Raw genomic sequence first — 12,640 nt, forward strand, 5'->3', positions numbered from 1 at the left:
AATTTCCCTTATGCATTTAACTTCTAAATGTATTTAATAATTTTTTTGAATTTTTAATATTTTATCCGATGGATAATTAAATTTTTTAAAAAAATATTACAAATTAAGAATTTATTAAACACAAATTAGAAATTTATATATTATTTAATGAACTTTTTGTTCTTATGTTCTTAGTTTTTGGAAATGTACAACTTTTTACTATATTTTACATAACAAAATGGTAAAATCATAGCCATTTTATCTTCTTAAATTTATAATTACATTCTTTTAAATTGTGTATCTAAATGGAGTTAAAATGTCAATCAATTGAGTACTCGAAACATTTTTTTATCTTAGTCTTTGAAGACAACCCTTTTCTCGTCATCTATATTCGACTTGACACAAGCAATTTATGCAAAATGTTAGCTTGAATTGCAACTTGCTAGAGATTAGATCATTGTATTGGCTAGCATATGTTTTCAAACCAAAAATTGTTACATAAGATGATCCATTCGAGTATAATTTAGTGGATAAAAACTGTCTCTTGTCATACGAGACATCCAACCACTTCAAAAGCAAGTCCAGTTTACATAAAGTATAGATAAGAAAGCCAAAAACCATTAGGAATTTGACGAATCAAGACCATGGCGAACGAGTATGAACTATCAGATTCACAGTTGTAATCGTATAATATCAGAATGAGAGATCTGAGAGTCAGTGTCATTAAGAACACACACTAAAAATAGCCCCGAAATTGAAAAAAAAAAAAATACAAAAAAAAAAAAGATAAAAGGAGAAAAAAATCAGATGACAAGTCCGATCGGGGAAATTACAGATAACTGATCATTCAAATCGGGATGATTTTCTTGGTTAAACGTCTCGGAATTATCTGATCCTTCCCTCCAGGGCCCCCAGTAAGCCATTAAGATTATAGCATATTTCATACATTCTCTGGAAAATCCAAAACAGAACAAGGGAATCCTTCATGAATATCATCAACTAGAAACGTAGCCTAAGGACAAGAATAGAAACTATTGGACCAAAAGAGTTCAAAGAGGAGATGCTAATGCCCAGGAGAGGGATGCATAATAGATTGTCAATTCAGATCAATCAATCAATCAAAACAAGGAACAATGTTAATTCTTATGAACAATGAAAAACAGTTGAGCAGCTTAACAAAAAGAATAAATAAATGAAGAAATTCATCAATTGCATTTTCAACATGACTAAAAGTGAATATTGCATAAAAAAGAAAGATTAGGGAAACCCAACTAAAATTTCAATATAACAAGAGTACTTACTATCTTCTTGAAGGCAACGAAGCAGCCGCCATCCTGTCATAGTACATACAAATTAAGCTCGTTAAACTCTATGTTCAACCAACCACTCATGATAAAGGGTATTGAGCAAAAGGATATTTTGAGCGTAGCGTTCACAAGCTATATGGTTTAGAATAATACCTGCCCTGATGTTTCCCAGAAAAATTGACACTAGACCTCCCATCAGTTGAAGGTAAGCTTTGATTGCTCCCGCTTGATGTTCTATCATGAGCAGCCCCATTTTCAAACTCCAAAAACACAGATGATTCACCAGGCTTGGCTTCTGAGACATTCAGTTCACGACTATCCTTTGATCTAGTAAAAAGTTTCACATTCAATAGACCTCCACCGGAGGCCGAATGAAAACCATTTTTAGGTTGATTCTTCATTAGTGTGCCCTGTGGAGAATCCTTAGCCATATTTGTAGTAAGGACAGAAGTCTTCTCGGCTTTCATGTTTTTTGAATCAGTAGATATAATCCTCTTTGACCGATTAGTATGTGCCATTGGAGTCATAGCAACAGAAGGCAAATATGATGAATAGTGAGATGAAGCTGCAGCTGCAGCGGCAACCTTAGCAAAAGCTGCTGTAGCTGCTATTGTCTTCTGTGCTCCTTCTCGAAGCTGAATATAATCGCCCTCAATCACAAATAACTGATCACCAATAAAAAAGAAAAAACTTTGTAACTGTTTACAGCCATACACACTGCCAGAAATACAAAATCATTTAATGTGCATCAAGTTCTGGAGAATCTCACTTCAGGATGACCAGCTACGAAGTCTTCAAGCTTACCATACTTCTTCGCATAATCATGCCAGTGTAAAGGTGCAAGCATCTTGCATAGCCTATTTGGTAGCTGTATTCGAAAGGACAAATAACTTAAGTTAATAAAAACGCCAACAATATATTATTTCCTAAAAGTATAATGGCCACTATGATGACAGTGTCAATAAAACTCACTGTTAAACTTATTTGAATTCTACCACCGGCTGGAATAGTTCGAACAATACAAGCTAATAATGCTCTTTCATCAAGAAGGGCGGTTTCTGAGGCCTTCTCCACCATTATTGGAATGTTCGGCCCAGACGAAACAAAAGCTTCAGATACAACAGCCCCAGATCCAGAGGCATTGTTGATAACCACGTCACTGATGTTTACATTGTGAATGGGAGAAGAATCAGAGGTTAACGTACTGACAGCAGGACTTAATTTTCCCCCATTTAACCCTTGCTCCTCCAGTACTTGACCACCTGCACACAAATCAATTTGATCCTGGGCCAAACGAAGTATAGCTTAAGTTAATTCTTGAATCAAATAAGCAATCACCAAAGGGGGGGAAAAACGCAAAATGTACACCTTTTCATTGTTGTGTTGAATAGAAGCAGAACCAATCCTTAGAGCATCATGAAATTGAGAGGCAACATGTTGCAAGCTCGTATCGGGTTGGGGGGCCACTTGATATCCTCTATCCACTGACTCAAGCTAAAAAAATATATCTATTGTCAGCAAACAAGGCTAAAGAAATCATATGATTAATTAATCGTTTGAAGTTTAAAATATTCAAAAGACCTGTGTTTCTCCAGAAGATGATGAAAGCACTGAATCAGGTTCTCTTCTCTTGCTGGTATGAACATCCAGATAATCTGGTTCAAGAGCTTGCCCATTAGCAGTCATCTCGTAGGGATAATTAGTATTTGATGTCATTATGTTTTGAGCATTTTGAGAAGACTGAAGCTCATTCTGAACAGATATGTTGGAACCCTCTGAAACAATCTTGAGAAGATGCATAATATTTAATTTTTTTTTCCTACGATATAAAAATGAAGAAAAAAAAACCAAAATACATCAATTGTCACACACCTGTTTAGTCTGCCACGGTTGGATGGATGATACAGCTGGTAATGACGAGAAATGCGCCATGTGAGATTGAGGAACTGGGGATGGTACAGAATGAGGAACCCCTGGTTGATGGATCAAAAAAGGATGCAAGGCAGCCATCTGCCCAGGAGTAAGGTAGGGTGGCATCCCAAGTAGAGATGATGGCGCCATTGGAACACCGGATACATGGTCACTCTAGCAACAAAGACAGATCAGCCATATTATTACAGAAGTCATCAGTGTCTATTTAGGTGAATATGGTAACTGCAACAGGAGTGGGATGGGGGTTCAAAATTACTTTTGCCTTCATTTTTTATTGATCTATTTTGGAAGTGTTCACCATAAGGTAGTAAGTAACCATGATAAGTCACAAACAACAAAATCAATAGCAGGACGGAGGAAGGACACGTAATCCCACCTGGATAGATGAATTGCCAGTCAAATTAAAAGATGGAACATTTTCTGCATTCCCATTTGACAGTGCCCCATTATTTCCATTTGAAGCAGCTCCACCTAATTGGTTATTATTTGTTTGCCCATATTGCGATACATCTTTAGAATTTGTCTGAGATATATTTGACTCCTCATTGTAAGTCCCACTTCTTTCCCTTGCATCAGCCAACTCGAGTTGGAGTTGTTGCAACGAATGCATGTGAAGCCTTTCCATCTCTGCAAACTAATATTTTAAAATGAAAATAACAACATTAACAACGACAACAATAAACTTAAAAGGAAAAGGAATACAACAATATCAGAAAATATATGAATATGGTATTAGAATAATTAAATAAACAGCCAACATGCGTTGTGTTCCTCAATTTGAATCAAAATATTATAAAATATGAAATTTGATATTGCAGAATCTAATAAACAGGCCGGAATGGGAAAATCTGGAAACGCAAAAACAAAATAATTCATAGATTTGACAACAAAACAAAATGTTTTTGATTATCCAAGAAACGGAAAAGGAAGTCATAATTGTAAGCCTGTAAGCTATAATTCTTAAATCACAAAGCCAAAGAGAACCAACCTGCCGCTGGCAACCAAGCCATAGCTGGTTATACTGCTCCTTTCGTTCACGCAATTCAGCTTGTAAGGAATGATTTGTAGTCGATTGCAAAGCATCCATTTCCTGGACACGAGCAATCCAAGCATGGGCTTCCCTCAATTGTTCATCTTTGTACAAAAGGGTTTCTTGAGCAATCCTATGCTGAATAATAGGGACCATAAGATCTTTATGAAGTTATATAGTTGCGATCTAAACATGCAAAACCATATGACGATATCAGGGGGAAACTATTACCAACAAACGAAAATCATGTCTGGCAGAAATCAAATTAATGCATAGCAATATGCCTTGCCAGTATGAATGAAGTAACAACCAAATCATTTCTTAAAAAACTTTGGACAAGGCTCGATCCATAATCTACACTATTGCCCCTCTTAGAAATTTCAAGGCTAATGAAACTCAGAAATTTCTAACAGGAAAACCAGAACATTAAACAAAAATCACTCTCGGGTCATATAATAAAAGAGCCTATATTAGCAGAACGAAAATAAAATGTTCTATAGATAAAATTCATAAAGATGATAAAACGCACCAAGAATGTATAGAGAGAGAGAGAGAGAGAGAGAGAGAGAGAGAGAGAGAAGAAGAAGAAGAAGAAGAAGAAGAAAACAAATACTAAACCTCAATTTAATCCTATACCTCCAAGGTGTTTACTTAATCACCATCCATCAAAAGGAAATGAATAGAAAAAACTCTTACAGTTTTTTGATCACACAATACCTTAAAAGGAAGTTTAAAGAGGATTGGTGAAAAGGAAGAAAGCAGATATACATACAAATTTATTTCCAATTTAACCAGGAGAAACAACAAACCTGCTCCTGTAACTCAAGAAACTGCCGCTCTTTCTCATGGATGTGTTCTTGGAGTTCATGCATTTGTTTCATTTGTTGAGCTCTTTCAGCCTCAGAGTGATCGCGTTCTCTCCTACAGAGAAGGTACTTCTAATTTCTCAACTTTAAAACTCATTATGGAAGCATGATAATAGAAGAAATGCCATTATAGCAGAGCCAACAAAAATGCACATTGTGACTAATTGAACAGTAATAAAATTACTTTACTTTAAGTATGTGTTAGTGTAGCAAAAAATGTAAAATCAATGGCACGAGAATGGAAACATTGTAGGACATCGACATCTACACAAAATGCAACCTGTAAGTTGCTATTTCTTTATCTTGTTCGCGAAGAAGATCATCCTTGGCCCAAGCCTGTGAAAAAATTATAGAATAAGAGAATAAAAAAAAAAATTCCATGTTGAACATTCTTAGGCTAACAAATCAAGCATGAGGAAAAAACAGCAGACCGCTTCACTGTCCAATTTAATTGATTGCAACTCCCTGTCTTTATCTTCTAATTTCCTTTCCAATTCATGAATAGCCTGGTCTCTTTCACATAGTTGGTCCTGTACAACCACAAAATGCCTCGTTTAAGTGTCAAAGTAGTCGTGATCTAATAATAATGGTAGTAGTAATCAATTCAAAAATAAACTAAGCCATTAATTGCCGATTATAAGTACTATGTACAAGCCAATTAACAATACAACTTGCAAAGGAATTTTTTAACCACATATGATATAGAAGATTAATATGCAGCGAAAAATCAAATATAATAACTTAATAATAGTTTCATCAGACAATTGTCCAAGCATCTAGTTGTAAAAAGTAAAAACCTGCATCTTGAAGGCAGCACTATTGTGTTCTTTCATTTGAGCATCAAACCTCTTTCGCATTTCCAATATTTCTGATCTTGCAATAACTTGAGCTCTAAGTTCAATCTCCATCTGTTGCAGATCCTCTCTCTGTCTAGTGACATCATTGAGCCGTTGCTGCAAAATATCATTATCTGAATTCCCATCAATTGAAATTGAAGAGAAGTCAACATTAAGGGGTTCCCTTCCCTGCTGCACCTTGACATAGAGCACATCATCTTCACCAGAATGATTCATGAGGTTCTATGATTCCAATACCAGAACCTTCTTACCTCATATATGGTCCTTTCATCTGATTGTGTCAACTTTGATCGTTCCATTTCCTGCACAACATATAAGCTTCAATAAAACTAATAAAGGTTATAACTCACGCATGAGGCTCCATATGATTGAACGTAAGTTTAGAAATTGGTGAAGGACATGAGCTAACTCCAGTATGCTTGGGGTGGAGGCTAAAGATGAATGCAATGTTCAATCAAATCTGAAAGAAGCCAATCAATGAGGGAAATGAGATCATCTGCACCCTACCACTCTATTAGAGGAACGCCATTCTATCAATATGACGATACCTATCGACATCAAACATGCTAGAGTACCTCTCCGGCCTAATTATCAAAAGAATTTTTTAAGTTCCGATAGTTTCATAGTAACAGACTGGAAGGTTTCTCATATTCTTCAGTCATCCATTCGAATTAAGAACTTAAAACTTAAAACTAAATACGTAATGAGCACGACAGTACTCCCATTTTCCGAGCAGGAAGCAATAGCATACGTAAAACTCTAGTTCTACTTCCAGACCTGACAATGCATAAGCTCAAAACACAAAACAAAAGACTACGATGAACGAGAGGCAGCAAAAATATAGTGATTATCAGTAAAGGCGTTTAACAGAACCAGTAAACAGATAAGATATTAAGATAAACAAGAGGAACGCTGCTGTCCTTGATTCCGATTAGTGCAGAAACCAAAAAGGCAATGCAAGAGACCATTAAATATGCGGAAAGCCCTACCTCACCGGCGGCATCTCGAGCGGAGTGATTGTCAGCAACGGCTCGCCATTCCTGGCGGGAGAGCTGGGAAGACTGCATCGCGAGAGAAGCACCACGCACTGCGGCCGTGGCTTCCTTGACAAGATTAAACAAAAAAGGCGCGTCAATGCTCCAAATCAGTGTCTCTCGGCCTCTGGGAATGTCCAGAAACCCTAGCTCCGGCGGGGTCCGAACAAACCCCAGGAAAGGGAGAAGGTATGATGGGGAGGAGACGAGCGATTGGGAATCAGGCAGTGGCAGATTTAGAGAGGAGGAGACAGTGTAAGAGAACGCGCGAGAAGAAAGGAAGGAAGGTGGGCGATAACTCGGAGGGGTCAATTTATTTTAGGGGTTTTTTACGAATTTTCAATTCTTTATGGGTCAAATTGCAATTTTCAAAAAATACAGGTGCACCAATAATGCTTCGTTATTAGTCCTCCGCGTATTCTTAAATTTTTTATTTTTTTTGTTTAAATTTTTTTTTTTTTTAAATCATAAAATTTAAAATTTAATAATTAGTATTGTATTTTAAGCTCATAGTGTGTTCGTGTTTTATTTTAAGCTCGTAGATTATCAAACCAAAATACAAAATTCCGTTTCGACACCTAATAACTCTAGCATTCTTAGCAACCCGATCGTTCTACCTACTTGTTTTTAAGTACTTTAAGAAGCGAAAACTGTCATTACATACCAATAAATTTTAAGTGTCGGTTCGGGATCATAAACGAACAAAGACGTTCATTCTGCTCCCGATCGAAAATTCGATATAGATGTCTAATTTGACTTTCATATCCAATCAAAACGAGAAGAAGTCTACCCGAACTTGATATCAATATTTTAATCATACCTAATAAACATGACATTTATTGCCACAGCAACTGATTCCTTTTATTTATTTATTTATTATTATTCAATTTCCATCTATTTTCAAATATAAACCCAGTTTATATTTCTCTTATTATCCATTAAAATATCATTTTATCTCTTTATTAGCATAAATATGCTTTTTTTTTTTTGTATTTTATCGTAATTATTATTTAATAAATTTCAATAAAATCAATCAAAATGATATTTTAACAAATAATAAATAATAAAAAAAGAGTTGAACCCGATTCAACATTCTTTTTAAAAGTTCGTATGAAGCGGAGAAGATTCAAATATTTGATCTATTAATCGAATACCGAACAGGTTTTATTTAAAAAAATATTTGAAGACAGACGAATTATATTTTGTCAGTATTTGATCACCTGGTTTAACATTTTTTCACTCCAGATTTATGCATTCATTTATATATATATATATATATATATATATATTAGTTTTAAGATTTGTAATGTGAATTTGAATTTGATAAATAATAAAAATAAAAATAAAAACATTTCCGTTTCTCAATTTTCAACTTTATTTATTTATTATTATTCTTGGTCACCTAAATTGGTGGAATTATATGACACGTGTCTGCATCCGGTTCATCGATGGACTTGATTGACGGCCAATAATCGGCCTTTCATCATTAAATCAACAGCATGCCTATTTCTATTACCTTCCCTCCTCCGACTTTCTAAACTTCCATTTTCAACGCCTACTGCTCTCGTCGTCGTCGTCTTCTTCTTCTTCTTCTCAGGGGTCTGAGTTTCAGAACTAAGCTCCACAAAGTTCGATTTAATGCTTGCGCATTCTCCGATCAACGACTTCCTTCGAGATTAACTTCGCGATGGGACACTTGTGTAGCAAAAGTGTTTCCGATGTCAACCACGACACTGGAATTTCCGGCGGCAGCCATACGAGATCTTCGCATTCCGGTGCCTCTCCGATCGCTTATGGAGATGTTTATTCAAGACCTGAAGAATTCAGGCAGTCCTACTCAGTGTCAGCGACGGGGAGTCCATTTTCGAGTCCTCTACCTGCTGGAATAGCGCCGTCACCAGCTAGAACTCCGGGGAGGAAATTCCGATGGCCTCTGCCGCCTCCTTCCCCGGCTAAGCCGATCATGGCTATTCTACGGCGGAAATCGCGCAAGGCTACGATTCCAGAGGAAAACCGAATTGGCGAAGAGGGAGTGGGAGAGATTCAGTTGGATAAAAGCTTTGGATACTCGAAGAACTTTGGTGCGAAGTTCGAGCTCGGGAAGGAGATTGGGAGGGGCCATTTTGGACATACTTTTTGGGCCAGAGGTAAAAAGGGCGACCTCAAAGGAAAGCCCGTCGCCGTCAAAATCATCTCCAAATCTAAGGTTCACTCAATTCTTTCAATATTTCTATCTTTATTTCTTTAGCTCAATCTGTTCGTTGATTTAATTCATTCTAGACGTGAAATCCTCATGATATAAAGGCGAATAACCTTGAGTTAATTCATAATCCATTTGCAAAATTGGATGTCCCTCTGGCCTATGAAATGATCACCCACGATCTCATGTCGGTTGGAGAGGAGAACGAAACATTTCTTATAAGAGCGTGAAAACCTCTCCCTAATAGACACGTTTTAAAATCATGAGGCTGACGACGATATGTAACAGGCCAAAGCGGACAATATCTACTAGCTCGAGCGGTTACATTTAGTGGGACAATCACCATGATTCATTGCCTAGTTTTGCTTTATTTTGATATCAACTCGCTGCTTGCTCGATTGGCTCTCAGAATTTCTATTAAAACTAAGTGATATTTGGTTTGACAGATGACTTCGGCAGTTGGAATTGAAGATGTTCGTAGGGAGGTTAAGATATTGAAAGCATTGTCTGGGCACAAGAATCTGGTCCAATTCCATGATGCATTTGAAGACGCCAATAATATCTACATGGTTATGGAGTATGTACTAATCTTCTTATCTACATATCTGAGTACTCATTGAAGTTAATATTAGTTGACTGCATGAACTTTTGATATCAGATTGTGTGAAGGAGGAGAACTGCTGGAAAGAATAGTGTCAAGGTAAGAATGGTTTACTTCATTTACTATGAGAAAACGTTGATCAACTTGATACCAAGTTCATAATGTAATTTGCAGAGGAGGAAGATATCCTGAACAAGAATCCAAAACTATTCTTGTGCAGATCCTTAATGTTGTTGCATTTTTTCATCTACAAGGAGTAGTCCACCGTGACTTAAAGCCAGAGGTAAGACATCTTCTTGTAGCTTCAAATGAATAAAGTTCATTATTACTTGTTGTAACTTGTCGTTGTCAAAATCTCCTCTCGCAGAACTTTCTTTTTGTGAAAAAAGATGAGAACACAGGACTCAAAGTCATTGATTTTGGTCTATCTGATTTTGTCAAGCCAGGTAAGAACTTCTGGTCCTTATGTATGTTCTTGGCTTTGTTCTGTTCATTGAATATTTGCATATGATGTGAAAGATTGGTAGGGAGAGATTCTTTTAAGTTCCCACGTCGGTTGGTGGAACGAAACATTTTTTACGAGGGTGTGGAAACCTCTCCCTAGCGTACGCATTTTAAAACCTTAAGAGAAAGCCTGGAAGGAAAAGTTAAAAAATGATAATATCTGCTAGCGGTGGACTTGGGCTGTTACAGTTGGTATCAGAGCTAGACACCAGGTGGTGTGCCATCAAGGACACTGGTCCCCGAAGGGAGTGGATTGTGGGTTCGCACATCGGTTGGAGAGGGGAACAAAACATTCTTTATAAGGGTGTAGAAACCTCTCCCTAGCAAACAAGTTTTAAAATCTTGTAGAGAATCCCGGAAGGAAAAGCCCAAGGAGGACCATATCTATTGACGGTTGTGGGCGGGCTTGAACTGTTACAGATCCAAATCCAAGCTCTTGCTATCCTTGAGAAGTTGCTATTTTCAATTCATACTTGATTTTCACTTTGCCATCTCAATGGAGGTGAGGCTGTTTTCACAACACCTATAGTTCTTGTGCAGATGAACATCTGAATGATGTCGTTGGTAGTGCATACTATGTTGCACCTGAAGTTCTCTACAGATCTTACAGCCATGAAGCAGATGTGTGGAGCATTGGTGTCATAGCATATATCCTGTTGTGTGGAGGCAGACCTTTCTGGGCAAGAACTGAATCAGGAATCTTTCGTTCCGTGCTAAGAGCCGATCCTAACTTCGACGATTCTCCTTGGCCTACCATCTCTGCAGAAGCTAAAGATTTTGTCAAACGGCTCCTGAATAAAGACCATAGAAAAAGAATGACAGCAGTCCAAGCTTTAAGTAAATTCTTTAGACTTTCATGCTTAGGTTCCTTCTCTTTTCTAGTATACTTAAGGATAAACAAACGATGTCGGTCGTTCGATTCACAGCGCACCCGTGGTTACGAGATGAAAACGTTGCTGTGCCTTTGGATAGTTTCATATACAAGTCAGTTAAAGCATATCTTCGTGTAACCCCATTCAAGCGTGCAGCATTGAAGGTAATGCTGCTAACTTCTAGGGGCACATAGATGCTATTGCTATGCAGTTTCTGTACAGTGTTTGGTGCACATTGGTGCATCATTAACTTTAAGTAGACAGGTTCATTTACTGTGGCATCGCTACATTATTGTAGGCACTTGCAAAAGCTTTGACAGAAGATGAACTTTTCTACCTCAGGGCTCAATTTAAGCTCTTGGAACCTCAAAATGGATTTGTGACCATTGATAACTTCAAAGAGGTTAGCTTTTTGCCATTCTTTTTGCTTCGAAATTTATTTGCAACGTTTACTGTTGATGCATACATATTAAACTTTGTTCAGGCTCTTGTGAGAAACGCTACTGATGCAATGAGAGAGTCGAATATTCTTGACATTCTAAAGATGGTGAGATCACTTTTACTTCTTCGCCTTCAAGTAGAAAACTATTAGAATGTTTGACGAATTCGACGATTTGAATATCGTTTTTTTCGAACTTCATCTTGGTGAGCATCTTAGTGATTGTCATGTCGTTCTAAGTCACTAGCACGTCGATTTTCTATCTAACATTCTAACAAGTTTCTACTTTAAGCGTAATTTTGAAACATTTTATGAAAGGTATGTTCGCTTTCACTAACATTTCGAACTTGTATTAAGACGGAATCTGTAGCTTATGAGAGAATGGACTTTGAGGAGTTCTGCGCAGCTGCAATCAGTGTATATCAGCTGGAGGCTGTTGCAGGATGGGAAGGCATCGCCACCCGAGCTTTCGAGTATTTTGAGCAGGACGGGAATCGAGTCATTTCAGTTCATGAATTGGTGCAGGTAAGCAACAGTTTGAGGCTTGGAATTACTATATTTCACACAATTAAGAACTGTTAACTGAAGGAAGTGTTTAAAATGTGTTCAGGAAATGAATCTAAGTCCTGCAGCTCATTCATTTCTCCAGAACTGGACAAGAAGTTCTGATGGGAAACTCAGTTTCTTTGGATACACAAGATTTTTGCATGGTGTCACAGTCCGCAACTCTAATACAAGACATTAATAGCTAAAATACCTATACACTTCATTTTTTTCCTCTTTGTATTCTCAATTTGATTCCCTGCAGCTCCTGAGAACACAGTGAAAGAATGGCCATGCCAACAAAAGAAACGAGGCTGCAATATGTATTGTATGTTCCCCACCGCACAGTTCTTTCCTTGTAATCTTCCATCTTGTAAAAACAACCCAGAAAGCAGAATACAGATTTTGATATGTAATGATTTTCTTGTTAAAAGCCACGAGCGTTCACAATGATATAATATTGTCCACTTTAAGCA

General features: G+C 37.2%; 2 protein-coding genes across 8 annotated transcripts; one reads left to right on the forward strand and one right to left on the reverse strand.

Moving 5' to 3' along the window:
* Positions 1 to 624: 624 nt before the first annotated feature.
* LOC111795329 lies at positions 625 to 7,301 on the reverse strand. Of its 7 annotated transcripts, none has more exons than XM_023677676.1 (17): positions 6,961 to 6,996; positions 6,381 to 6,431; positions 6,223 to 6,273; positions 5,912 to 6,142; positions 5,546 to 5,644; positions 5,395 to 5,450; positions 5,058 to 5,169; positions 4,207 to 4,386; positions 3,595 to 3,852; positions 3,159 to 3,371; positions 2,868 to 3,071; positions 2,655 to 2,780; positions 2,259 to 2,570; positions 2,056 to 2,154; positions 1,440 to 1,951; positions 1,281 to 1,313; positions 625 to 930 (listed from the first exon to the last, which is right to left on the reverse strand). In XM_023677676.1, coding segments are annotated over exons 3-17 (2,484 nt in total). In that variant the 5' UTR covers positions 6,271 to 6,273; positions 6,381 to 6,431; positions 6,961 to 6,996; the 3' UTR covers positions 625 to 929. The 7 variants fall into 7 exon arrangements, with proteins under 7 accessions (XP_023533444.1, XP_023533443.1, XP_023533445.1 ...); XM_023677675.1 differs by having other exon boundaries at positions 5,912 to 6,148; positions 6,961 to 6,995; XM_023677677.1 differs by having other exon boundaries at positions 5,912 to 6,067; positions 6,961 to 6,994.
* Positions 7,302 to 8,538: 1,237 nt separating this feature from the next.
* Positions 8,539 to 12,640, forward strand: LOC111796138 (CDPK-related kinase 6-like). Its single transcript, XM_023678847.1, has 11 exons — positions 8,539 to 9,211; positions 9,652 to 9,782; positions 9,864 to 9,905; positions 9,981 to 10,089; positions 10,174 to 10,252; positions 10,851 to 11,147; positions 11,237 to 11,346; positions 11,481 to 11,585; positions 11,667 to 11,729; positions 11,979 to 12,146; positions 12,232 to 12,640. The coding sequence occupies exons 1-11, from the start codon at positions 8,693 to 8,695 to the stop codon at positions 12,364 to 12,366; spliced, it is 1,758 nt and encodes a 585-aa protein (XP_023534615.1). The 5' UTR covers positions 8,539 to 8,692; the 3' UTR covers positions 12,367 to 12,640.

This window comes from Cucurbita pepo, chromosome LG05 (genome assembly GCF_002806865.2).
Source record: "Cucurbita pepo subsp. pepo cultivar mu-cu-16 chromosome LG05, ASM280686v2, whole genome shotgun sequence".
Classification (NCBI taxonomy): Eukaryota; Viridiplantae; Streptophyta; class Magnoliopsida; order Cucurbitales; family Cucurbitaceae; genus Cucurbita; species Cucurbita pepo.

Bases quoted from the DNA above. Each gene is read 5' to 3' on its own strand.
- LOC111795329 (XM_023677672.1), bottom strand. From the start codon at position 7,038: ATGCAGTCTTCCCAGCTCTCCCGCCAGGAATGGCGAGCCGTTGCTGAC. The intron at 2,781-2,867 runs GTCTTTTGAATA...ATATTTTTTTAG, and splicing joins CATCTTCTGGAGAAACACAG to CTTGAGTCAGTGGATAGAGG. The intron at 1,952-2,055 runs GTGAGATTCTCC...ATTGGTGATCAG, and splicing joins TCGTAGCTGGTCATCCTGAA to TTATTTGTGATTGAGGGCGA.
- LOC111796138 (XM_023678847.1), top strand. From the start codon at position 8,693: ATGGGACACTTGTGTAGCAAAAGTGTTTCCGATGTCAACCACGACACT. The intron at 9,212-9,651 runs GTTCACTCAATT...TTGGTTTGACAG, and splicing joins AAATCATCTCCAAATCTAAG to ATGACTTCGGCAGTTGGAAT. The intron at 10,090-10,173 runs GTAAGACATCTT...CTCCTCTCGCAG, and splicing joins ACCGTGACTTAAAGCCAGAG to AACTTTCTTTTTGTGAAAAA.